Source organism: Nyctereutes procyonoides, unplaced genomic scaffold (genome assembly GCF_905146905.1).
Source record: "Nyctereutes procyonoides isolate TBG_1078 unplaced genomic scaffold, NYPRO_anot_genome, whole genome shotgun sequence".
NCBI lineage: Eukaryota > Metazoa > Chordata > Mammalia > Carnivora > Canidae > Nyctereutes > Nyctereutes procyonoides.
Genome location: NW_026575131.1, coordinates 32,277,864 through 32,305,339, shown reverse-complemented (window position 1 = coordinate 32,305,339; position 27,476 = coordinate 32,277,864). Strand labels below are relative to the sequence as shown.

At 44.2% G+C, this 27,476-nt stretch overlaps 2 protein-coding genes across 13 annotated transcripts in view; one reads left to right on the top strand and one right to left on the bottom strand.

Moving 5' to 3' along the window:
- Positions 1-18,116, top strand: part of PXK (PX domain containing serine/threonine kinase like) — a 79,824-nt gene extending 61,708 nt beyond the window's left edge. For 2 of the 12 annotated variants that reach the window (XM_055343165.1, XM_055343163.1), the window contains 5 exons: positions 3,392-3,469; positions 4,012-4,098; positions 4,553-4,622; positions 7,214-7,273; positions 16,824-18,116. In XM_055343165.1, coding sequence (XP_055199140.1) covers positions 3,392-3,469; positions 4,012-4,098; positions 4,553-4,622; positions 7,214-7,273; positions 16,824-17,041 — 513 coding nt within the window. In that variant the 3' untranslated portion in view covers positions 17,042-18,116. Of the gene's footprint in view, positions 1-3,391; positions 3,470-4,011; positions 4,099-4,552; positions 4,623-7,210; positions 7,274-12,934 lie in introns of all 12 variants that reach the window. The other 10 variants (XM_055343164.1, XM_055343162.1, XM_055343171.1 and 7 more) reach the window with 7 other exon arrangements.
- Positions 18,117-18,799: 683 nt separating this feature from the next.
- Positions 18,800-25,084, bottom strand: PDHB (pyruvate dehydrogenase E1 subunit beta). Its single transcript, XM_055344883.1, has 10 exons — positions 24,998-25,084; positions 24,861-24,914; positions 23,200-23,307; positions 23,046-23,108; positions 22,910-22,945; positions 22,223-22,508; positions 21,722-21,832; positions 20,420-20,511; positions 19,626-19,767; positions 18,800-19,339 (listed from the first exon to the last, which is right to left on the bottom strand). The coding sequence occupies exons 1-10, from the start codon at positions 25,037-25,039 to the stop codon at positions 19,194-19,196; spliced, it is 1,080 nt and encodes a 359-aa protein (XP_055200858.1). The 5' UTR covers positions 25,040-25,084; the 3' UTR covers positions 18,800-19,193.
- Positions 25,085-27,476: the final 2,392 nt, after the last annotated feature.

Here is a 27,476-nt window from a genome sequence, read left to right as displayed (position 1 = left end):
AGCATCTGCCTTCGGCTCAGGGCGTGATCCTGGAGTCCTGGGATCGAGCCCCATATCGGGCTCCCTGCGTGGAGCCTGCTTCTCCCTCTGCCTGTGTCTCTGCCTCCCCCCCGCACCGTGTCTCTCATGAATAAATAAATAAAATCTTAAAAAGAAAGAAATGACAGACTCAGAAGCATACCAGATAGGTACCAGGCTCTTGTTAAGAGTATCTAATGGCAGGGGGTGCCTCAGTGTCTCAGTTGCTTAAGCATCGGTTTCTTGATTTCATTTCAGGTCATGAACTCAGGGTTGTGAGATCGAGCCCCAAGTCTTGGGGCTCATGCTGAGCAAGGAGCCTGCTTAAGATTCTGTCTCTCCCTCTGTTCACCCACCTCCCTCACACTCTCTCAAAAAAAAGGGGGGATTTTCTGGCAGAAAAAACTTTAAGCTTGAAATTTAGAAAGTAAATCTTTCACAGAGAAGATTCCTCTCAAGTTATAAAATACTATGGTTACTTGAATTTGTGTGTGTGTTCCAATAAGCTGTATATATTTTTACTTTTAATTATGATAAAAAATAGGAAAGTTAACCTCTTAACCACTTTTAAGTAAGTATACACTTCAGTAGTGTTAACTATATTCACATTCGTTATGTCACATATCCCTCGAATTTTTTATCTTGCTAACTGAAATTCGAGCCCCATCAAACAACTCCCCATTAACCCATCCCCAGTCCTTGGCAAATACAGTTCTACTTTCTGCTTCCATGACTTTGACTATTTCAGATATCTCATATAAGTGGAAGCATACAGCATTTGTTTTTTTTGTGACTGGCTTATTCACTCAGTGTAATGCCCTATCTGTTCATCAGTGTTATAGCATGTGACAGGATTTTTTTTTCCCTTTTCTTTATTTATTTGATAAAGAGGGAGACAGAGATAGAGTGCATCAGTTGGGGGAAGAGGCAGGGGGAGAGGGAGGAGCAGACTCCCTGCAGAGCAGGGAGCCCAATGTGGGACTTGATCCCAGGACCCCAAGATCACAGCCTGAGCCAAAGGCAGATGCTTAACCAACTGAACTACCCAGCACCCCGGGATTTTCTTTCTTTCTTTCTTTCTTTCTTTCTTTCTTTCTTTCTTTCTTTCTTTCTTTCTTTCTTTCTTTCTTTCTTATTTATGATAGTCACAGAGAGAGAGAGAGAGAGAGAGAGAGAGAGAGAGAGGCAGAGACACAGGCAGAGGGAGAAGCAGGCTCCATGCACCGGGAGCCCGATGTGGGATTCGATCCCGGGTCTCCAGGATCGCGCCCTGGGCCAAAGGCAGGCGCCAAACCGCTGCGCCACCCAGGGATCCCCGATTTTCTTTTTTTTTTAAAGGCTAAATACGATTCTTTTTTTTTTTTAAGATTTTATTTATTTATTCATGAGAGACAGAGAGAGGCAGAGGGAGAAGCAGGCTCCATGCAGGGAACCCAATGTGGGACTCGAACCCAGGACTCCAGGATCACGCCCTGGGCTGAAGGGAATGATAAACCGCTGAGCCACCCGGGCTGCCCAAGCTGAATACTATTCTAGTATGCATATACCACATTTTCTTTATCCATTTCTCTGTTGGTGGATGTTTGAGCTTTTTTTTTTTTTTTTTTTTTTTTTTTTTTTTTTTTACCTCTTGACTATTGTGAATAATGCTGCAGTGAACTTGGATGTGCAAGTATCTCTTCAGGACCCTGCTCTCGATTCTTTTGGATACATATGCAGAAGTGGGATAGCTGGATCATAGTATTTCTTTTAGTCTTTTGAGGAACTTCCTGTTCTCTTCCATAGCAGCTGTACCATTTTACGTTCCCACCATCAGTGCCTATAGGTTTCACTTTCTCCACATCCTTGCCAACACTTGTTACTTCCTGCTTTTTCAACAGTGGCCATCCTAATGCGTGTGAGGTGATATCTCAGCATAGTTTTGGTTGACATTCCTCTAATGATGAGACATATTTTTTTGGGAAGATTTTTAATTTTATTTATTCATGAGAGACAGAGAGAGAGAGAGAGAGGCAGAGACATAGGCAGAGGGAGAAGCAGGCTCCATGGGAGGGAGCTCGATGTGGGACTTGATCCCGGGACTCCAGGATCATGACCTGAGCCAGTCAGATGCTTAACTGCTGAGCCACCCAAGTGTCCCTAATGATGAGAGATCTTGATTAATCTTTTCATAGACTTGTTGGCCATTTGTAAATCTTTTTTTTTTAAGATTTTATTTATTTATTCATGAGAGACACACAGAGAGAGAGAGGCAGAGATGTAGGCAGAGGGAGAAGCAGGCTCCATGCAGGAAGCCCAGTATGGGACTCGATCCCGGGACTCCGGGATCACACCCTGAGCCAAAGGCAGATGCAACCACTGAGCCACCCAGGCGTACCGCCATTTGTAAATCTTTAGAGAAATGTCTCTTCAGGTACTTTGCTCATTTTTTCCCTCTTAGATTGTTTTTTTCAGCTTTATTCTGGTATAATCTTTTTGTGACAAATTCATTTTTCCATCAGGTTACTTATCTTTCTTTCGTTGAGTTGTAAGAGTTCTTTATATATTTTGGCTTTTAGCCCCTTATTAAATACATGATTTCTAGTTATTTTCTCCCATTCTGTGGGTTCCTTTTTACTCTGTTGATTATTTCCTTTGATGATATGCAGAAATTTCTAAAATGTTCAATCTGTTTTTGCTTTTCTTGCCTTTGCTTTGGCATCTTATCCAAAATCACTATCAAATCCAATACCATAAAGCTTCTGTTTTGTTCTAGGAGTTTTACAGTTTTAGGTCTTCAGTCCAATTTTTTGAGTTATTTTTGCATATGGTATAAGGTGATGGTCCAGTTTCATTTTTTCACATGTAGATATTCAATTTTCCCAGCACCATCTATTGAAGACACTGTCTTTTTTTTCTGTTATGTACTTTTTGACACCCTAGTCATATATCATTTCACCATATACATGAGAGTTTATTTCTAGGCTCTCTATTCTGTTCTGTTGGTCTGTCTGGCTTTATGCCAGTATAACATTATTTTGGTTATTGTAGTTTTGTAATATATTTTGAAATCAAGAAGGTGATGCCTCCAAATTTTATTTTCTTTTTCAAGATTGTTTTGGCATTTTGGGATCCCTTGAGTACTACTTGAATTACTTGAAACATATATCATGTTTATTTATGTGTTTTATATATTGATTACTAAAAATGATAATGAAGTGAGCATGTTGGGGATGCCAGAAGTGTCCAGGATAGTATTCAAGTGGATATCTTATAACTGATTTTATTCCAGATGCTCTCCTTCATAATAACCAACTGCTCTTTATTAAAACCAGGACTTAAGAGAATCTCTAGCCATTTTACTCAGTGGATTATGTATTTTCTCTTCTTTCAGATCCCCACAAAGTTAAAAGAGGCATTGAGAATTGCCAAAGAATGTATAGAAAAAAGACTAATTGAAGAACAGAAACAGGTAAGTTGCTAGTAGCTCCTTGCCTTTTGATCTTTTAGCAGTTGCATCCTTTGCTATGGTATTCATAGTGACTTACTTTTGACTGGTTGTTCATCCTATAAACATTTATTTCATCCTTGCCCTGATCCAGGCTCCATTCTCAATGCTGCGAGATAGCTGATTACTTCACAGTGCTGTCCTCAGGCACTCAGCCCTGTGGGGGAAGCAAACACATGCATAACACGGGGTCATCCTTTATGGTGGGGGCAGTGGTAGGGTACATATGGCCCTTGCTCTAAAGGTACTGGGAGCCACACTTGTCTTCTCTCAAAGAAAGAAGGGCAGGGGGAAATGAGAAAAGTCTTCATCTTCTGGCATCCTCTTATCCCAGACATCCAGACCCAAGCTTGGAGGCAGGCAGGCTGAGCAAGGACAGAATTTTCATCCAGGATAATATGATTTGGCAAAACATGCTAGAGATGAAATTAATGAATTAATTAATGAATTAATGAAATTAATGTAGGGATACACTTACGTTTGTGGTGAATTGTGTTCTTGTATAGATTCACCAGCATCGAAGATTAACAAGAGCTCAGTCTCATCATGGATCTGAAGAAGAAAGGAAAAAGAGAAAGATTTTAGCTCGAAAGGTAAGCCTGGTATCTCCATATTCTCTTTGTGAATTCTTGACTACATATGAAGAAAGTTGTAGGTGAATAGCGCACGTCTAGCTAATGACAAGATTTTGTGCTGTATCTCCTTGAAAGTTAAAACGATTTCCAGATGACTTGGTTTGCAGCTTTTAAAAAGAGCCACATAGTACCAGCAGAGAAATGGACCATATAGTTTCCTGGCTTGCTGGGTTGATGACAGCCTGATGTAATTGGGGAGAATGACTGGCCTGAGATAGTAAACTCAGCATTCTTGGTTTTCTTCCCCCCTTTGGTTATGGCTTGTGGCTTCTTAACTGTATGAAGTTATGAGGCCAGATATGACCTCGTACATAGCTAGTTTAACTGTGTGCCTGGAAAATATTTGTATTCTAACTCTCAGCTTTAGTGTGTTTATTCTGTATTGTTCCCCATCTCTCTTTTATTTTTAAAGAAGTCAAAACGATCTGCTGTTGAAAACAGTGAAGAGCATTCAGCAAAATACAGCAACTCCAATAATTCAGGTAACTGATTCTAGATTGTAGTGGGGCCCCGGGCTCAAGGGTCAGGACTAGGAGTCAAGAGTTTTTGGCTTCTGGTGGCCAGAGACTGGGCAGTGTGGGAACAAAAGAACCCTCCCCTAGTAATGAATCATGACAACATTCACGGGCTCACAGGACTCTGGCACTGGAAGATCCTCAGAGGTTATGGGGTAACAACCTGTGCACTGATGGTGAGACTTGATCAACTAAAGATGAGCATTAGGCATGGATGCAAAACCAGTCCAGCTTACAACATGAGGCTGCCTGTTTGTCAGTAGAACCTACTCGAACAGAAACGACCCTGAATCCTGCACTCTACTCCAGTGCCCATGGGGTAGGAGGAAGTGCCCTCGTGTGTGAGTTAAGGGGAGCACTCAACAGTGTCTGTTGGGGTGGCAGAGAGTGTTATTCCAGAAGGGCTAGGGTGGTACAGAGAGCATCGTTCTGAGTTGGCAGTCCTTGCTGCCACTCCTTGCTTCCCCTCGCCCAGCCCTGCTGGCTTTGGACCTTAATATGTCCATCTTCAGAAATCAGAGCCAGATGGCATGATCCTTTGGGGACTTCCAGTTCTCCCACCTTATGAATCTGTGAGGTAGAGTTCCACATAAAGAAGGGGAGACTTCACCCGACTCCAGGCAGCTTTGGCTTAGCCTGGAGGGCCAAGGAAAGGGGAGGTTTTTGTTAGGTTGAGGGATAGCTGCATGTACTTTCAGGCAGGAGAAGGGCTCTGCAGAGAGGGAGAAGCTGAAGAGAGTGACCAGGAGGCCAGAAGGACAAGAGATTGGCCTCAGGAGCCCAGCTGTGGGTCTTACCATGGAGGAAGCCCACCCATCCCCTCTTGAAGGCAGGAGCCAGGAGAGCTGGGTAAAGAGGCAGAGGCATTTAGTTGTGGAAGGAGGGGAGGACATTGAGGGTGTTCACAGCTTTGCCCTTCTCAGGTCAGTGAGGAGACGCCTAGCCTGGGCACACAGGACGCCAAGGCTGGACCAGCCGCAGCCAGAGATCGCTGGCAGTGCAGGTGGGGCTGTTGGAAGAGGGACTGTGAGGGAAGATCATGGACTCCAGGAGGGGAGAATGTGCTGACACCACTGTCTGTAGACTTCATCCACAGAAGTAAAGGGAGGCCGGGAGGCCCCAGACCCTGAAGCCTCCAGTGAGGACTCTGGCCGGCTCCTCAGGGTTAGCGGCTGCTGTGGCCAGCAGTAATTCCAGAGTTGGAGGTCTCTTTTCTCCTCAGTTGATGCAATGGACATGGCCAGTCATTGTCATCATTAGACTCAGACTCATGTCTCCAACCAGCATGTCTGACAGATACTCTGTCCAGTGGCTAATTCTTTATAAAGCAGAGAAAGCCTAGCAGGGTGTTCCCGCCTCCCCGAGGCCCTGCCTGCCTGCAGGGCTCTGGGCCACATGCAGCCATATGAGATTCCAAGGACGCAGAGACCCCGCCACACCCTCAAGGAGCTCAGGAAAGCCAAGTAGCAGTTGGTGTAAATGTACAGATCATCTCCAACCCCACTGGGCTCACAAGTTCAGTTTTCTCCACTTTAAAAATCTAGGTTAGCTCTGCATAGCAGTGGGAAGACAGGCTGGGTTGGGTTTTATCTCAACTTTCAGGAAAACTCCTCTCCTAAGGTTAGAGGGAGGTGAAAGACCATTGCAACTTGTGAAAAGCTACCCTGCTTGAGGGAGGTGTGGTTTAATTCGGAAGCTTCTCCTGACACTCAGTGTCCATGCCGTGTCCAACCTGTCCCGTGGGTGGTGGGTGAGGTGCTGGTTGGAGGCTTCTCGGGGGCATGACAGCAGCCCTCCCTGGAGCTCTGGTCAGCCCTTCTTTGGACCTCTGTGGCACAGAGGGGCTTTTGGTTGCTACAAAAGGGCTTATGTAGGAACCTCTATCTGCTCATTGGGCCACTTTCCTGTCAGGCCAGGAGAGTATTCTCTGGGGACTTCTGAGCAATGGGAGATGCTGAGAACTTGAGAATATGGGAGTATGGACATTGTTTTAAGGACAAGAAGGGTATTTACTGGATTTCATCTAAGAAGAGGCCTGGGAGATCCACAAACTGCACAGACTGACCCTTATCTCATTGAACGTAGCTGCTGATAAAATGGAACTTTTGCTGAGTGCATTGCTAGGTGGACACTGTGGGGGGAGTTCTCACTTCCTTTGGAGAGGCCTCCACTGGACTGCTCTGACCCTCTCTGTCCTCTGTACGGTGGCCACTGTCATTTGTCATTCATCACGCAGGGACAGAGGCTGGGTCAGGAAGAGGTGCCATAGCCAACTGCAGACACCATCGACAGCTCAGGGTTGGTTTCGAAACAGGGAGGGTGTGGGGAGCAGTGGGTGGCAGGGAGCCCTTAGTGGCCTGCAGAGGAAGCATACCCTGCACTGCAGTGGAAGCCTGTGATCACTGGGCTCAGTCTCTGACTTCTTCATCCCTCCTTACCTTTTACCACAGGGCCCACTCACTCATTCTTAGACAACAGCGGTGGGTCCCTGCTCAGGCCAGATTCCAAATGTCTGTCTTTGGTCCCCAGGAGGGTTTCTCTGTGTTTTCTTTTAGCAGGATCTGGGGCCAGCTCACCTCTCACATCCCCGTCATCACCGACTCCACCATCTACAGCAGGTGAGTGAGGGAGACAGAGTACCTGCTGCCTTCCTCTCACCCAGCAGGAGGAGGAGTGGGGCCCCTTCTCTTCCTGCCCAGGCCCGAGTATTGCAGGGCTCAGGCAGTACTGGCCCTTCTCCAGTTAAACCATGGGTGTGCACGCTGAGAGAGCGGAGGGTCTAGATTAACAAACTCAGACTTTATGGGGAATGGAATAGTTGGTTTCAGAGGCAGGAGCCACCCTCTTTCTTTCTGAAAGAAAGCCTCTTTCTTGCTGAAAAGCCTCACACAGGGCTCCTCAGATCAGCTCCTGCCTTGATACATGCTGAGCTGAACAACACAGTTGCTCTGCTGCCCAGGTGCCTGTCCTTCCAGAGCTCTCTCCTCAGGGAGCCCAGCCACAATGTCTGTTTTGTCATGGAGCAGAACTGGTGAAATGCCCAGGTGTGGGAGTGACCTGGCCACCGGCTTCTGATTTCCTGATAACTGTGCTCTGTAATGCATTTACTCATCAGAATGTTTTTCTGTGGCTTGCCTTGGTTTTTGTCTTTATGAGTTAAATCAGATTACTATGAATTCTGTTTGAAAAAAATGTAGAAAGAATTTATCCTAGGGAATGTTTATAAAAATAATCTCTGATTCTTTGAGATAGTCTCATAATGCTCTTTCCCTCTTTCCTTTTTGAACTAGTATCTCTTTTCTGACCATTTTGCAAGCCTCATAAAAACACATGGGGAGACCAGTATTTCTTTTCACTTCTTAAAGAAACCAGATGTTCTGGACGTCAAAAGAGCTGGTTCTGCCTTTCAGAGCTTGTCAGCTGTGCTTGGAAGAGTTGCTGCAGCTGTCTGAAGGGAGGGTCATTGCCTGAGGTTGATTTATGAGTTGACAATTCCATATTCATCAAGGCTTAAGGCAATACCCAGGAGCTATCAAGACATTACCCATCTGCTCTCATGTCTTCTAACTGACCTTGCTAAGAAAATGACAAAGTACAAAAGGAATAGTTTGGACAGCTTACTTCTGGCTGGTGCTGTCTCCTCTTGCTGACTGAGAATGGTTACTACCGGGTGTTCTGGGCCAGGACCCATTTTGAGGAGCAAAGTACCTGGCTCATGGGAATGATATTCTTTTCTCTGGCTGACTTTGTCAGCAGATTTTACAAGAAAGACCCCAAATATTGTTCAAGAGAGAATATAATCCTCTCTGTCTTAAAAAAGAAAATCTTCTCTGGCTTATGTAGAGGTGACTTATATAGGTTGGTCAGAAATTTCTGGAGCTCCACTGCCCAGATTATCATGTTCAGCCATTTTCTGGAAGAAAGGATATTAACTTCATACCACTTTGTTTGAAGGAAATTGAGAGAACAAATTAGTGAGAATCCATAAACCCTTCTTTAATATACAGGGTATCTTTTTAGTCATATGGAGCACCTACTGTGTGCATTGGATGTGGTCCTGGGAAGTTAATTGCCAGTTCTCATTTTTAAATGCCTTGGGCAATTCTTAATCTATTTGGATTTGTTCATGAATCCTCTGATTTACTTGTGTTTGAATGGGAGCTATCTCATACTGTAGCAAGTTTGTGTGAGATGAAGTTTTTAGAATGAGAGAAGAGAAAAGGGAATCTTTTGTAATTAGATCAATGTTACAAAAATGTTGAGGTGAGTGGAGCAGCAGGGAACATTACTGTGAATTTGATGGTACCTATTCTGAAAGGGAATTGTAAGGATTGAGAGGGAAAACATGTGAGGCCCCAAGCACAAAGCCCGGTAGAGGTGGTAGGTTCCCAGCAAATATTGGCTCCTTTCCCTTATCTCCTCCAAACAATTTCTTGATGAAATTAGTATCTCAGCCCAGACTGTACTCTGACCTCTGCTGGGCACTTAACTGTAATGCATCTCTTAAAAATGACAACTAGCCTTTGCCAGTCAACCCAGCATTTCAGGCCCTAAACAGTAAATTTATTCATTCAGTTACTTAAGGTGCGTTTAGTGAGAGCCTGCAATGTGCTGGGCACTGTAGGTGGTCCTGGGTTATAGGATGGAATAGACAGGCAGGGCCCTAACTCATGTGGAGTCATTTCCAGTGCCTCTCAAGAGCTCCATAGTGATAGACATAATAAAGCAAATACTTTCCTTGGGGTAATATCTTCTCTCCTAGCATTTCCCTACCTCCAATAGAGAATCTCTACCTGAAAAACTGGTCCATCAGTTTCTGTTCTTCCAAGGCATGAGGGAGCCATGAATTAGGAGCAGCTTCATGCTACTGGTTGTTGCTTGGTGAATCCTTGTTGCTAGATTGCTTGGGCTTGCTCTGCCTTCAAGACCTCTCCTGGGTGAGAGCAGATTCCTAGCCTCAGGGTGGCATCTTCTGGTGGTCAGCCTCTGGTTAGACTGGCCTCTCCTTCTAGGACAGGAGGACAGGCTTCTCCCTGGGCTCATCTTTCTCACTGCCTCTCTGCACACTCCCCATCTTGTTGCTAGAAACACATCTATTCCAATTTGTCTTTATTTCTAGATCAAGTTTATCTTTAAAAAAAAAAAGGCATGCTTATCTGGGAACCAAGAATAAGTGTCTTCTAGCTTTATGATGAAATGCAGTTTTCTCAAGAAGGAAGGAAAAATCTTCACTTTCAAGGACTAGTATTGAAAAAAGAATTCCTGCTCAAGGTAGCATCTCAAACATAACTCAGTCTGGGAGCCCTTGGGAACTATACCTTGGGCTGGCGAACCTAAATTTGAGGATGAACGCTTGCTAGTTCTGGGACCCTGGACAAGATTGTTGGCCCCCATGTTGCTTAGGTTCCCATTTGCCAGTGAGGATAATAATAGTGCCTGCCTAGGGGAGGTATTATGAGGATCCAGCGCATTCCATATGTATGGGGTTAGAATAGCACCTGGCATACAGTAAGCCCTCGGTACCCTGTTCCTTATAGGGAGACCGTGGATAAGTCACTCTGCATGTCTGGGTGTTGGTTACTCCCTCTGTTGTAGAAGGCAAAAAGATCTGAATTAAAGGGAGAGAGACCATCTCACAGTCCCTTCTAATCAAGCATACTGTAAATCCACCGGGAATCCTGTTTGCTCAGCAACAGATCAATTTAGGCAAGTTTAGTTTGGCTGCATTGTCTGCCTTCTCGAAAGTGTCTGCTTTAAGCACATTCGTGATAGCGGACGGTGGTGGTCTTAGGCTCCGTTACTTCTAGTATGGGGCAGAAGTGACAGATGTTTCTAAGCGAAGGGGTCTCACCCTCATGAGCTCTTTCCAGCAATTGTGTAAGGGCTGGGGCCTCTCCCATTTCTTATTGCACCTCCCTGCCGTGGAGCCTCTTCTTGAAGTCCTTACCAGATTGACGGGAGAAATATCATTTCCCTAAGTCTGCTGGTGATTCCACTGGGAGAAGTGGAATTCTCTAAAACCCCATTGCTGCAATCCTTATATTTTCAGTGAGAACACTCCTTTCTTTTCTGCTAAAGGTTATGCTTCCTACCTCTGGAAAGTCACTCTTTCAAGAGCTTTAAAATTCTTTATCCTGACTTATTTCATGGTAAATATCACCAACTCATGTTTATAATCTGTATTCCTAGAACTGAGCGGTTTAGAAGGTCCCAATTTATACAAACACAAATATGCTCTTGCACTCTGTTTTGAGAGAGCACACAATCCTGTTGCCTTGCTATTTTGTGTGTGTGTGGGGGGGTTCTTTTTAAAACAGGTTTGCAAAAGGGTATTTGGAGAAAGCTAAGTAAGAGGAGACCCTAAATTATTGTTGGTTTTAGTAATCATATCTAATGTATTTTGGGTACTTATGCCCGGCACTGTTCTATGTGATTTAAAGTCATTTTATTTAATTGTCATAAATACCTTCCCATCCAATGAAAGTAGTTTCTACTATAGTTCTATTTTAAAGACAAAGAAATGGAGGCTCTAGTGAGGTTAAAGGATGCTAGAGCCAGGACTCAGAACTTGGTTCTGTCTTTGCTCATTTACCCCACCAATTTTGATTGAGTGCCTGTTCTTTCGGGGTGCATTGCAGAGTGTAGGCTGTTAAATATTGCTCAGTGTGTGAAAAGAACTCTGAAAGTAGAATTGGAAAACCCTGGGCATGGGTCCCAGCTCTACCACTTTGTACCTGTGACCTTGGACAAGTAATTTCCATTCTTTGAAGAATTCCTGGTCTTTATTAGGTAATGTGCACAAAAAGCTTTTTAAGCAGTAAAGTGCTATCACGTATAAGCTATGAATGCCCTGCAAGAGAATTCTAGCCCTTTTGCTTACAGCTTATAATTTAAAGCAGTAATTTTGGAGAGAGAACTAGCAACTGATAGAAAACTCAATGTGTAAGAATGAGTGGAGAGAGAGGGAAGTTCCATGTCTGGAGAGCTGGAGGAGGGAAAACAGCCTTGTGGGCACAGAGTAACTGAAAACTTGAATAATAGGAAGGATGGTTAAGAATAAATACAGCATGAAAAAGAGAGTGATTTGTTCAGAATGTTTAGAATTTGTCTAGCCAGGTCAAATGTCTGAAACCCATTCTAGGCTCAAAATCTTTGTCTCTGGCCATAAGAATTGCTTCTTTTTCTTAAAAACTACACATACACAAAGTGATTGCCATCTTTGGGATGAACAAGTCTTCTTGCTCTGCTTCTCTGAAGAGTGTGTTGGCTGTGCTCTGCTGCCTTCTTATAGCCTTCCTTCCCCATTTCCAAGCCCAGGGCTGTAAGCTCCTTCCTTGAGCCTTGGGCTCCTGTGGGTGAAGGTGGTACAGGGCAATGTCCACAATATCCTCCCAGATCTGTCCCAAGGGAGTGGTCATCCTGCCTGGCCCCTCCTGAGCCTCATGTCTTGGCCCCTCCCCAGATGAAACGGTTTTCCTCTGGGCAGTAGGGCACGTTGGTTCATCAGGAACTCTGGGATGCATTGTCTGGAGAAGCGTTATCCTTCACATTTAACTTAGAATCCAGTCAGTTAAAGGGAAGATAAGAAGTGTTTGCTCTGCTTATTTTCATTTTAATGGTTTTATAGCCATAAATAAGCAATGTCACTCACTCCCCAACTCAGCCTGTAGATCCCAGTGGCCGTCAAAGAGGGGCTGCTTGCCCCTGCCCAGGAGCTACCCCTTAGACCTACCCTGTGCTCTTGCTTTTCCCAACTTTAAAAAGACAGATCTCCATTTTAGACTATAGAAGACTCAATTGGGAAAAAGTGGTGAGTTCTAATTTTTCTCCCTTCTTGACTGTTTTTATTAAGCTATAGAACTAATTATGCTTCTAGTACCCATTCCACTTCTCAGGGGGGTTTTAAAAACTTTCCCAGGTCTTTTGAAGTGAGTGTTGTGCTTATAAACAAATAAAAAAATAGCACCTAAGTGGCTCTGAAACAAAACAAAACAAAACAGAAAAGTATGAAGAGGAAAGTGACTCCCTGACAACTCTATCAGCATATTGACTCTTTGGTTCCTGTGTTAGCACATTTGCCGAATTCTAGAAGGGTCACATATGTGCTGACAAAGCAGTGGCATTTTGCAGTGAAGTGTATCCTAGTTTGTTAGTGAGAATAATCAGCATGTGATTCAGACTAATATTTTGCTGTCTCTTACTATTTGATTAAATGACACTAAAATCTGAATAATGACTTGTGTCCCCTCTCTCTCTCTTTCTTTCTTTGCTGTTTTCAGTAGAGCATGCACCATTTTGAACGTGAATTTTCGGTAAAGTAAGCTATACTGATTTCTCTAACTTTAAAGATGCTCTGTTTCTGGCTGTGAAATGGGACCCAGTGCATCTAGATCACTGAAGTGATGAACAAATGGGAAAGCAGATTTGGGAGGATTTCCTTATTTGAACATTTAAATGAAATACAGCATCTTTAAAAACACTCAAGTGACTTCATTTACATTCATTTCATTTTCACCGTGACCTTCAAAATCCTCATTTTCACTCTGATTATAGTTTTAAAATACAACTCTAAAACCTGCATATCAACTGCATGGTATTTTGTTATGTTTTAATTTGGGAAAGTAGGATCTCAGAGTCTTGATGGAGCAAAAATATTGGTTTGCTATTACTCTGATGAAGGGAAAGAGTGTTAGCCGATTGACATCTCAGTTCTTAGTTACAGGAAGACAACTCACTGACATTTTATAACTGACAGCAGGGAAAAACAGCTCTCTTTTAAGCATCCCTAATAACTCTTGAGTTTGGACATGAGGGCAGCCTCCTCATCCATCTGAGGCAAAATACCAAGGCAATTGCCAAGAGCTGGGAGGGCTGTCTGCTTCCAGGGGTCACTGTACTCTGTTCCCTCTGAGGGTGGCTAGCAGCTCTGGTCTTAGTCTCATGGCCACGTGGTCTCCCCACTTCTATTCGTGGACCACAAAGGAACTCGTGATCTACAGAGACCCATAGATTGCCCACTGCTAAAACTGGCCCCAGAGAGAGGGGACCTCCCCCCAGACATCCTTTCTCCGAGGCTGGTGAAGATGTTTCTGGCCAAGTATTCCACCCTAGATCTAACCTATGTTCTTCTGGAACAGTCTGTGGTCTGTTCCAGGGCCTCTACTGGATTACCAGGTTCTCACTAGTTTGGTGGATGGGATTCTGGGGAGGATAAAAGTAGTTGGCTTTTGGGATTTTTGTCTATAAGAGTAGTTACGATGGAAGAGAACTATTTGGGAGCAGCCCTCATCTTGGGTTTGCAGGCCAATATTTTTCAAAGATGGGTGAATTCAGTTGACAACCAAGCTTTTTTTTCCCCTTCAAATTTTTACTTAAATTCTAGTTAGTTAGCAACTGATGTAACATGGAATCTGCCTGGTCTTGTCTGTGGCCTGCGGATAAGGACTATTGGGTACTTGGTGGGGGACAAGTCAGTGGCACTCAGGCATTAGGCGGCTTTTCCCAGGTCCACCTCAGACCAAATAGCCAGCTCTGAATTTGACCCATATCAATATTGCAACTGGTAGAATGTGTTGTAGCTTAAGCCCCAATGAACCTTTAAAGGAATCTTGTGGACTATAGAGGAAGTAAAAAGAAAATGCCAAAAAAACCCTGGTGGGGCCTGTCATCAGAGGCTGAATCCTTGGGTCTGTGTTCTTACTTCGTCCATTACTGACCTTCTAACTCGGGGACCTCCTTCCCTCTTCTAGAGTGTTCTGAGCTGGCAAGATGAGATCTGGCCTTACCCTGATTATACATCAAGATCTGCCTTAGTTGTCGCAGGCCCAGTGAGGAAGAGTGGGCCTTGTGGGACAGTTAGGCCCTCTGGGTCTGGTCTGGCCCTCTGAGCAGATGTCAGGGTGACCTTGCTCCTTACCCTTGAATGAGCAGCCTCTCCTTTTGTACAACCTCGACATCTCATTTGCTTTATAAGCACAAGTTACTCTGTGATGCTTGGGACCGTGTGTTTATTTACACTACCTACATATTCAAAGAGATTCATTTAAAGTCCTAACAATCTCAGCCTTTACTTGGAAACTTAAGATCCATGTACTGAACACCACCCCCAACTCCAAACTCTGAGATAGTCAATTTGCACTTTTAATTTTGAGTGGCTGATAATGAAGCCAAAGTCGAGGGTTGGCTCCTTGCGAAGACCAAGCAGATTTGTTCTGTGCCAAGAGGCAGCCGAAATCCAGGTCCAGTTGCTGAGACCCACCCCTAGCCTTCCAGAATCCTGGGCTGGAAGGGTGACAGGTCCCTGGACAGGTCACTCTTTGCCTTTAGTAGTGTGCAAGTGCTGTTGCAGCCCAGAGCTTGTCTTCTATCTTGTTACCTGCAGTGACTCTTCTCCAGGGTCAAAGCACAATTGTGAGCTGACAGGCAGAAATTCTGGAGCCCATTCTGGAACACAGTGGGCCCTGTGTGGTGGGGTATCGGAGCCTGCTGGCTCCTCGAGGGCACTCTTGGTGCTGCTATTAGGTCCCAAGAGCCTTCAGAGACACACCCCCACCCCCACCGGGATTTCACAGGCCACTCTCCAAAAACTCCCTCAGAGGAATGCTTCTAGCACACTTATCCTCCCTGTTCTTCTCACCTCAGCAGTTATTATGGGTTTAAAGTCTTTTTTATCTTTGTAACCTTGTAACATGAAGCTGGGAACATTTTTCCAGGAGACACCCTGGCAGAGAACATAACAGAACATCATTCATTTGTTGTTACTGTATAGAACCAGTGAGAATTACATTTTGTTCATTTGTATTTAACGTTTATTCATATTATATTTTCATTTTTTGAGAATTCTGAGATTGCAGAGCATGAATGTGTGTATCTGTGTGATTCTTTAATTTCAGCTGCCTTCGGTTTTAGTAAAAGATGTAACGAAGGTAAGTGGTTTTCTATGAAATACAAGACTGAACCGTTATGTCGCACACTTGGTAAAAAGGATCTCTTAGCGAAGTATTTTATGGGTGATCCTGAACCACTCGTCCCTATAAACTCAAGTGGTAATGGTATGCCTACTTGTTACCACCACAGCTCAGTAGCAGGTTGGAGGGGAAGAACACCTAACAGAGTGTCTCTCTAGGGTAGCCCTGGGATGGACCAAGGGCAAGGCTTGAAACAGGGGAGTCACCGAGTGCTGCAAGGCTCACAGGAAATGGGGCAGCTAACTCTGTGGCACTAGCAAGTTCTTTAAAGCAGGTCTTTTGCTGTACTCAGTTTTTATCTTGTCCTAGGAGAATAATTCGTCTATTCAGAACTATAAATGTCAACTGCCAAGTGTTCATGTGCCTGGAAGCTAAGTTTTAGATACGTGTCCAGATTCCTTCTCCTCACCCACCAGGGTAGAGTCTCTCCTGATGCTTCAGCAAAGATGTAGGGTTATTACCGTTCGATTCTGTTCCTGGTTTAGGCCGCAGTGGAAAGAAGGTGCTGATGAAGACTCATCCCTGAGAATACCATTGCCAGGGAAAAGAGCCTTCTGCCCCTTGCTTTGCACTGTTAATAGTTATTAGCCTATTATATTTCTTTAATGCAGCCTAATAGAAAATGATGATTGGAGACACAGGCCCTTGGGGAACCCTTAACCTAGCAGGCACTGGTTCCTTGCCGAGAATTCTGAGTGGTTTGTCATTTTCTATTAAATCACGTCCTTCAAATGTTGTGTATGTTGGAGCAGCTAAAGAAATGTTCATCCTTTATCAGTAATTGATATTCAGGTAGCCCAACTCTGCATACAAATGTCTATTTTTACTTGCTAGCTCAGTAGGTGCCCTGGACCTGCCTAAAACAGCTGATGGAACTTTGGGATCATCGCTAAAATTTGGAAATGGAGTTAGAGCCTCATCTACACGGAGAACGGAGAGAATGTCACTATGTATAGTTTCATGTAATCTTTGATATTCAGTCTTAGTTGACTATTATCTGGGGAAATTAATTCCTCTTTGATGCTTCTAGCTTTCTTGTTCAGCATTTTAAAAAAACATAACAGGACCAGGTTTTCTTGGTCCCTCTGTGGGAAAATATTTGCAGTCTCATCAAAGCGTGTTCCATCCAGGACTGGGCAGTAACATGTGTGCAGGGTGTTTGGAGAGATGAATCTGACTGTCCCCTTTCTCCCAAACCTAGGGATGTCCGCATTACCTCCACCTCCTCCACCTCCGCCTCCGCCTCCACCACCAGCAGCTCCCTTGCTTCCTGCGAGCACAGAGGCGCCTACACAGCTCCCGCCCCAGGCTGTGAATGGTGTGAGCCGAGGGGCCTTACTCAGCTCCATCCAGAATTTCCAAAAGGGAACTTTGAGGAAAGCCGAAACCTGTGATCATAGTGCTCCTAAGATCGGCTAAAGCTTCGTGTTTACACTTGGAGGGAAAAGTTCTTTGTTTTTTCCTCCCACCTCCAACCCCTAACGTACTCTTTTTCCGGATGAATAATTGCTGAGCCAGTACAGTCACATACTGTTTTCAGATGCTCATATAAGAGGCTTCTCAAAAGGGAAATATTCAAGTAGAATGAAGTCAGGCTGGCATTTCTGCCTTAAGAAATACTTATTTTGCTCCTTTATTACCATTTTAAAGGAGTCTTATTCATCTTCTAATGGGCATCTTTTGGGGGCAGCAGCATATCGGAGTCAACCTTTTCACCAATTGAAGGAAACGGACAAAAAAACCAATGACCATATTCAGAGCAGTGAATGACCTTTGTGTTGCAATCCCTCCTTTTATGTCAGACAGCTCCCAGAAATGTTCCTCTCATTTCTCTATAAAGCATTTTCTGGTTATTTCTTAGGTAACTCCCATTTTTGCTACCTTATTTTGTCTTCGACATTATTAACACTGTAGTCCAAAGCATAGTTATGTCGTGGAGTGAGAGAAGCAACTGAGTTCTTCCTTTTCCATTCAGATAGTCAGGGGCAAGTCAAGCCTGGAACCTCTCTAGGTTCTAACAAGAATACCATTGTGGTTATAGAACTCAGGGCTGCGAAAGCAACCACTCTAGACTCATAGTTCCTTTTAGTTAGAGTGTATTGGACAGACAGGAAATGTTAATATCAGAAAAAGCTCTTGCTGATTAGAGGATCTTCATCCTCAGCAATAAAGTCAAGTTTGTGGTTTATGGGGGGTTATTATTACCACACAAGTAAATTTGGCATCCATAGAAATCAATTCTGATTTTTTGAAAGGTTTATCCAAATATATCATCTTTTTAATGTTACTCATTTATTAGATCCTTTATCCTATGATTTGCTTAAACCCTTAAATAAATTGCACTTTAAAGGATTATAAATAATCCATTTAAAAATTCAAGTACACACATCAGTGTTGGTTACTATGCAGAGAGAATGTCATTGTGTATAGTTTCATTTAATCTGTGATAAATGTTCAGCTGTATTTTTTATTAAAATAAACCATGTCAAGAAAGTATGTTGTCTGTAGCTTGGTGCTAGGCATTTTAAGTGGGAATTCTTATAAACAAAGAATAGATCCACACAATATTTCTGGTTTCCTTCCCAACTATCCTATGTCTCTTTTGTGTCATATTTTCCGTCTTAATTACTAAAAGCTAACAATCCTGTCTTGCCATTTAAATTAGACACCCCTCATATACTTCTGTAACTAATTTAAATCTATCTTTTCTGTCTCAACTTCTAAAGAGGGCAGCATATGGCAGCATGTCTCTTTTTCAGCAGTGGGAAAAATACCTGATACGAATTTTCATTTAATTTTGAGGGAACCCTATTACAATTGGGCATTTGAAGAGTCTGTGGACAAGTTAGTTATAAATGTGATGGCAGTTCAGGTGATTTAGCATCACTAATCTCTTTTTCTTTTTTTTAAAGATTTATTTATTCATTCAGAGAGAGAGAGAGAGAGAGAGACAGGCAGAGACACAGGCAGAGGGAAAAGCGGGCTCCATGCACGAAGCCTGATGTGGGACTCGATCCCGGGTCTCCAGGATCACGCCCCGGGCTGCAGGTGGCGCTAAACCGCTGTGCCACCGGGGCTGCCCAGCATCGCTCATTTCTTAATAGAAATTCTTAGCAGAATTTTAAGACCTCCACCCACCCCAGATTTATTACCTCAAGAATATAAAAATACAATTAGTCATAGTTAGGAATTCTTTTATTCCTTATCAAAACAATCAAACAGCAAATGTAGATAATAGCTTTTATCTTTACATATAAGTTGTCATTTTTGGATATGTCTTTCTGCAGAACTCTGCCATGTTCAGACCTTGTCCTTGGGAGAGGGTAAAATTTTAAGTTAGCCTTATTCAAAGAACATAACTGTAACAGACCCCCCCCCCCCCATGGAGTCTAGGGCAGGAGAGGAGAATTTTTCCACATACAAGCACATTTAAACTTCTTCCAAGTACAAAAACATCTGTGTTGTTGCTTTAGAGATAGCTTTATGAATCATAAGGTCTTACAGTACAATTCAGGTGAACTGTCAGCAAGTATTTTAAGTAAATCCCAATGACTTGAAATTCAAGTCCAAACTAGATATTTAATGTTTTCTTTATTGCAAATATGATGTCTTTAACCTGAGGTACAGAGTTGTCTTCTAGAATCTTTGCATAAGGCATAGGGACGTCAGCACCAGTGACACGAACTGCAGGAGCATCCAGGAAATTGAATGCAGGGCCTAGGAGAGAAGGCGGCTCAACTGAGAGAAGCAAAAAAAAGTCACTGAACACCACCACCTTCCCACAGGAGGTATGGCTCTCCAAGGAGAGAAAACCTGAAGGAATATACTAATTATGGGGATTGTTTCTGGCTTTTTTAAAAAAAAATTTACCCAAAGGAAAAATGCCAAGGTGAAATTGAAAAGTTAAGACTTTTGGCCACCCCTAGCTTTTGCTCTCTATAGTGTCCCGGTATACACTGTTTATTACAGCTTGAGTATTCTAGAACCAGGTTCTCTGAAATACCTTCCATAATCCTGGCACAAATTTCAGCTCCTACTCCAAACTGTGGCCAGCCTCCTTCCACAGTTATGAGATGATTGGTCTTCATGACACTGGCTTCTATTGTTTCAATGTCCATTGGTCTGATGGTTCGCATATTTATCACCTAAACAGATAATACAGATATGCTTTATAGAGCCACTGCACCACAAGTATAGTCTCACCTCCATAATACCATGCCCTGTTTTGTTTCCTATTAATCTCAAGAGTCTAGGAAAATCAAATCTGCTTATTCAAGAACAAAATGTAAAATGGGAAATGGTAATTAAAACAAAAATCTTTCACAAGTGGTTAAGAATTCACTTAACCTCCTGGGCTTTAACTTCCTTCTCATCAAAACAACTAACAACTGACTGGTCACTGTGTGCCAGGTGGTACACTGAGTGTAACAACCACCCTAATGGGACAGTAAAGGTATTCTCAGTTTCCAGCTGATGCGGCTGAGATTCAGAGGACAGATCTTGCCCAAGTTTAACTAGCAAGTGGTAGGTCCTGGACATGAAAAGGTTAGACACTGATTTCTAAGATTCCCTGTGTCCCAACCTCTAGCTCCAAGGCTGGATCCCGGCTTGAGAAAGTAACTACTATTCTAAAAATAGGTATTTGAAAAGCAAGAAGGTTCCCAGCTTTAAGCAAAAGTGAGTGACAAAGCAAGATTTTACACTTAGTTAACCTGTTACAGAATTCAAACTCCTATTTCTGGGTCTTAAATTTAAAAGGAAACTTTCTGATTCTTTAAGAAGTGAATGTCTACATACCTCACATTCAATACCCTCTTTGGATAGCACTGTTGCAGCTTCTAAGCAGTGGCCCACAGGTCTTGAATGAGCAACTACGGTTATGTGTGTCCCTGAAACAGAGTGGTCACAGGTCAGAGACCAGGTTGAAACTAAAGATGTTGTACTGCTCCACAGCCATTGTGGCTCTTGTTCATTTATAAAATTCAACTCTGTTCCAGTGAGGTGAGGAATGTGATAGCCTTCCTAAAAACGAAATACGAATCTACTGGACTGAGAATCAGGAAAGCACAAAAGTTTATGAGCAAAGTGTAACACATTTCTTCATTTCTTTTTTTCTCAAGATTTTATTTGAGAGAGGAGGAGAGAGCACATGTGTGCGAGAGCAGGAGCATGTGAGGAGCACAGGGAGAGGAGAGAGAGAGAGGGAGATCATTTTCAGCACCCTCCATGCTGAGTGCAGAGCCTGACATGGGGCTTGATCCCAGGACCTTGAGATCATAACCTGAGCCAAACCAACAGCTGGACACTTAAGCAACTGAGCCACCCAGGTGGCTCAACATGATGGATTTCTTTTCTTTTTTTTTTTCTTAAGATTTATTTATTTATTTATGATAGGCATAGAGTAGAGAGAGAGAGAGAGAGAGAGAGAGAGAGAGGCAGAGACACAGGAGGAGGGAGAAGCAGGCTCCCTGCCGGGAGCCCGACGCGGGACTCGATCCCGGGACTCCAGGACCGCGCCCTGGGCCAAAGGCAGGCGCTAAACCACTGAGCCACCCAGGGATCCCCAACATGATGGATTTCTTAACTTGATAATTTCCTAACCAAAGTAAAGGACAGGAACTTCAAGAATGAATCGTTCGACCAGGGTGCCTGGGTGGCTTACTTAAGTGTCTGACTTGATTTCAGCTCGGGTCATGAAGATTGTTAAGAATGAGCCCGGGTTGGGCTCCCTGCTGGGCGTGGAGGTTGCTTAAGATTCTCTCTCCCTCTGGCCTTCCCACACTTCTTAAAAAAAAAAAAAAAAAAAAAGAATTTGACAAACATAAATATAGGACCTAGATTACAAATACTTTAGCATGTACTAAGTGCTCTTACCTTGCCTTTCTTTTATTTATTTATTTATTTATTATTTATTTATTTATTTATTTATTTTTATTTATTTATTTATGATAGAGAGAGAGAGAGGCAGAGACACAGACAGAGGGAGAAGCAGGCTTCATGCACCGGGAGCCCGACGTGGGACTCGATCCCGGGTCTCCAGGATCGCGCCCTGGGCCAAAGGCAGGCGCCAAACCGCTGCGCCACCCAGGGATCCCTTACCTTGCCTTTCTATTTTGGCTTTTCCAATGGGAATCAGAAAATCTTTTGACTGAGCTTCGGAGGGAAATTCAAAAGGAACTCCATACATCAGTTCGTTCTCTAGCACCACCACTACAAAATACAAATATTTAACAGAACTAACTACATGACCAAATGTATATACATAACTATCATTCATTTTGTGCAAAGTTTCACTGTGCAGATTAGGAAGCCTCCTATCTATTGTGTCCAGTAGCCGTGAGAGGATGGTTTAGGTACTGGCTTCTATAGTCTGGTCAGTCCTAATTTTATCTATTGTAGTTAAACCAGTGTTGTAGGTACCTAAGAGGCCCCGTATAGTTAGAAAAGCAAAAACAACACCTTTTTAATGGTCTTTGCTGTATTTGTAAATCATAACATTTTATATGACTAAGCCTAACTAGAACCCTTCCTTCCTTCCAGGCAAAGATTTCAACTTAGTTCCTCAATGTTCAAAAGAGACCCAAGGCTCACTCTACTGACCTGGATTATTATCCCGAATGGCTGATTTAATAAGTCCTTTTGCATCCTCTGAATTCCAGGGGCTGACCACCTTTAAGCCTGGGCAGTGCCCATACCAGGCAGCAAAGCACTGTGAGTGTTGGGCAGCCACGCCTGCTGAGGCACCATTGGGCCCCCTGAAGACTATAGGCACAGGCTGAAGGCCCCCCGACATGTAGTAGGTCTTGGCAGCTGAATTTATAACTTGGTCAATGGCTTGCATAGAGAAATTGAAGGTCATAAATTCACAGATGGGCCTCAACCCAGCCTGTCAAATCAAAAACAAAGATCTTAGAAAAACTAAAAAGCAATAAAAAGTGGCAACCACTCCAAACTTCAATGTTTTTAAAAGGTCATGTTAAAAGAAATCTCTTTAGGATTAAAGGGGAAAGGAGTGAAAATGAGTGGGAAGTATCAGAGAGGGTGACAGAACATGAGAGACTCCTAACTCTGGGAAACCAGCAAGGGGTGGTGGAAAGGGAGGTGGGCAGGTGGGTGGGGGGACGGGGTGACTGGGTGATGGGCACTGAGGGGGGCACTTGACGGGATGAGCACTGGGTGTTATACTATATGTTGGCAAATCAAACTCCAATAAAAAAATACAAAAAAATTTTTTTTAATCATTAAAAAAAATCTCTTTAGATGAGATTCACAAAGAGGATTACACACCATAGCTGCACCCACGGCAATTCCAGCAAAGCCCATCTAGAAGTAAAACACAAACACAAGTGAAAATCCATAAAAATCAGAACAGTGTACACTTTAACATGCCCCTGAAAAGTCTGCGTCCTGATGGAAGGCTCACCTCAGATATGGGAGTATCTATGATTCTCTTATCGCCATATTTCTTCCACAGGCCTCGACTAACCTAAAATTACACAATGATCTCATTACTTTTAAGTGTATATGGGGGCAAACAGCCACCTCAATTTATATCCCTTTCACATATCTTGGGTTACCTTATATGCACCATCATACTGGGCAACTTCTTCCCCAAGCAGAAATACCTTCTCATCTCTTTCCAGCTCTTCATCCATACCTTGGTTTATAGCCTCACGAACTGTCACCTGTCACAGGTATGGGGAAAACAGCCAATAAGCTACAGGATTATTTCAGATACTACTGAGATTCTCTCCTTTTATAATTACTAGGCTGCCTACAGCATACGGTATGAAAACTATCGCTAGGACAGGCTTCTCTTTAAAAGTTCAAAGAATCCCCCCCCTCAAATAAATAAATAAAATCTTAAAAAAAAATAAAAGGTGAGGGGAGGGCACCTGGGTGGCTCAGTTGGTTAAGCATCTGCATTCAGCTCAGGACATGATCCCGGGATCCTGGGATTGAGCCCTGCAGTGGGCTCTCTGCTCAGCAGGGTCAGCAGGGAGTCGGCTTCTCCCTTTCCCTCTATCTCTGCCCCCTGCTTGTGCCCCTTCTCTCTCTCTCTCAAATAAATCTCTAAAAAAAAAAAAAAAAAATTCAAAGAATTCTAAAAGTAACATTTTCATACACAGTCTTCGGCTGAATTTGTAAATGAAAAATTTACTGAATGCTTTCCTTAATGTGCACCTAAACTTAACAAAAGCTGTTTGCTGGCCAGACCAGCTCAAGTTTCCTAAGTAGAAATTATATTCGGTTGTTTTAGTTCCACACTCAGTGTAGTATGGGACAGTAAACTGTTAAGAAAGCCTAAGTAAAACTATGTTTTGAGCACTCACTGGGTACTGGGAACTTCCAAACACTACCTTCAGAATCTACAAGTTTTTTCCTAGACAGATTGAGAGTCTAGTTAAAAAAAAAGAAAAAAGAAAAAAAGGAGGGGGCGCGGGGTAGGAAATTCCTCAAGTTGAACACAGAACTACCATATGATCCAATTCCACTTCTAGAGATGATCAAAGAAATAAAAGCAGGGACTCAGATACTTGCACACCAGTGTTCTTAGCAGCATTATTCACAAATCCCAAAGGTGAAAACACCCATCAGACAGAATGGAGGAACAAGATGTGATATATGCATAAGATGGAGTATTATTCAACCTTAAACAAAGAAATGAAATTCTGACACACACTACAACATGAATGAACCTTGAAAACATATGTTAAGTGAAATAAACCGGATATAAAAGGACAAACACTGCAGGATTCCATTTCCAGGACACACCTAGAATAGATAAATTCAAAGGCACAGAAAGTGCCAAAGAGGTTACCGGGAGCAAGAGGGAAATGGGAAGTTCGTGTTTAAGGGGTGGAGAGTTTCCGTGTGTGATGGTGATAAAGTTCTGAAGACCGATGGTGGTCATGGTCTCACAACATAGTAAACGGAAGTACTGCCGCTGAATATACACTTTAAAATGGTAAATCTGGTTATGTATGTTTTGCTTAAAAAATGTAAATGGAGGGGTTGAGGGAGGAAGCGCGAGGTCTAGTTTCCTCAGATCGCCCACAGATTCCAGTGAGCCTGGCTGGGGCGACTTGCTGGTGTGTCCAGCGCTGGGTCGCAACAGAGGCGCTCGGAGTCCCACGCAGGATGTGGGAACCCGTGGACCGCAGGGCCCGTGCCGTCCCTGTCCCCACGGCGCAGGCGCGTCCCTCCCGGGATTCGGGCTAGCGCCCAGGCCACCTACCTGCAGCGCCGCCGGCGCCGTCCGGTGGAAGCGCCTCCTCAGCAACCCCGACACCTGGCGAAAAGAGAGAGAGAGGACGCTGAGAGGGGGCGCAAGGCGGGCAGAGATCACGCGGAGGCACGCATGCCGCTGCCTACCTGTTCCAGGGGTCTCCGCATCAGGCCAGACACTGCCGCCATCTTGACCGTGTCCTCCAGCAGCCGCCGAATGACAACACCGCAGGACCGCAGTCGCCTCAGGCTCCGCCTCCCGCGCCAGCTCAGGCCAATGGCAGCGCGCGGCGCCTGCGTGCCCCGCCCACCCCTGCCGGGTGAGGGGCCGAGGGGCGGGGCCTAGGTGGCGCGTGGGGCGGTGCCACCGCTGTTTCTGGGGCCGGGGCCAATCAGCTTCCCGGGAGCGGGCGGCTGCTGCGGTGCGCGCTGCGCGGCGGGACGCGTCTGTAAGCGGTGCTGCCTGAGGCGCGGTGCCGGGAAGGCAGGTTCTGAGGAACGTTAGGTTGAGGCTGCGGGGACCTTTACAGTTCGGTCAGCCTCCTGCGGGCACTGAAACCCTTAGGGCACCAAGTGTCGCCTGCGCACGCTCTGAACGAGCCGGCGGTCCCCGGGCCGGACCGTGCTGTCCGTCTGTTGCTCCCTGGAATGCGAACCAGAGTTTTCCTCGAGGCATGAAGCGCCTACTGTGTGCCGGGCATTGTCGTAAGTGCTGTCCAGCTCCTGTGATTCTCACAGGAACGAACCCTCCCGCGTGATGACTGTTACCTCCACTTTTCCTCAAGTTACTTCGGGTTGTCAGTCAGAGTCCTTCATCCAAAATTTTCAGTCTTTTTTTTTTTTTTTTGGTTGGTCATTTCAAGCGAAATGTGTTAAAGAGAGCTTTTCGCTTCCTCTACCGCAGTAAAATGCACATTCCCACCACCTCAGAAAGTTCCCTCAACGTTTCCTCCCAGTCGTTCCCCACACATCACCCCACAGGCAGCCACGGATCTGATCGCCATCACCGTAACTTAATTTGCCTGTTTTAGAACTTGACGTAAAGGGAATTCTGTCATTCTTGTGTCTGGCTCAGCAACATGTTTTTGGGATTCATCCATGTCGTTAAGTGTATCAATACTTTATTCCTTTTCCTTTTTTTTTTTTTTTTCTTCTTTATGCCCAACCTGGGGCTTAAACTCATGACCCTGGGATCAAGAGTCCCATGCTCTTCTGAGCCAGCCAGGCACCCCTCCGTTCTTTCTTTAAGTTTTTTTTTTTTCTTTTGAAAGAGTTTAAGTGTCACAAGAAATTGTGAAACTGGTGCAAAGAGCATCCATGTGACCTTCAACTCTCTTTGCCCAATATCTTGGGTGACCATAGTACATTGTCAAATCCCCCAAATTGATAACGGTGCAATGCTCTTTTTTTTTTTTTTTTTTTTTTTAATGATAGTCACAGAGAGAGAGAGAGGCAGAGGCACAGGCAGAGGGAGAAGCAGGCTCCATGCACCGAGAGCCCGACGCGGGACCGATCCCGGGTCTCCAGGATCGCGCCCCGGGCCAAAGACAGGCGCCAAACCACTGCGCCACCCAGGGATCCCCGGTGCAATGCTCTTAACTCGGGTAGAGACTTTATACAGCGTTCATCAGTGTGTTTGTTTGTTTATTTATTTATTTATTTATTTATTTATTTATTTATTTATTTATTTATTTATTTATTTATTATGATAGTCACGCACAGAGAGAGAGAGAGAGGCAGAGACTCAGGCAGAGGGAGAAGCAGGCTCCATGCACCGGGAGCCCGACGTGGGATTCGATCCCGGGTCTCCAGGATCGCGCCCTGGGCCAAAGGCAGGCGCCAAACTGCTGCGCCACCCAGGGATCCCCCATTCATCAGTTTTTATATGCATTCTGGCGGGGGTGCGGGGGTAGGGGGCGTGTAGTATTATAGAATTGTATTACACGTACAGATTCACGTAACTACTACCACAGCCAGAATACAGAATTGTTCCATCCCCACAAAGCACCTCCCTCCTGTTACCTCATTGTTACCTCCCCCACCCCTAACTCCTGGCAACCACTAATCTGTTCTCAATCACTATAATTTGTTATTTCAAGAATATTTCAACACAGAATCGTACAATATGTAACTCTTGGAGATTAGCTATTTCCACTCAGCCTAATGCTCTTGAAATCCCTTCAAGTTGTTGCGTGTATCAACGTTTCTTTTTATCTCTAAGTGGTTGCATGTTTATCCATTTACTCCTTGAAGGACATTTGGTTTGTATCCAGTTTTAGCTATTACCAATAAACCTGCAACGAACACTGGCTTTTTAAACACTAGTTTTCATTTCTTCAGGTAAATACTGAGCAGTGTGATTATATTGGAGTGTTTTTCCACAGTGGCTATACCTTTTTTTTTTTTTTTTTAAAGATTTTATTTATTTGTTCATGAGAGACACAGAGAGGCAGAGACACAGGCAGAGGGAGAAGAAGGCTCCACGCAGGAAGCCCGACATGGGACTGATCCCCGGTCTCCAGGATCACGCCCTGGGCCGAAGGCGGCGCTAAACCGCTGAGCCACCCAGGCTGCCCCAGAGTGGCTATACCATTTTACATGACCTCCAGCAATGTATGAGACATCC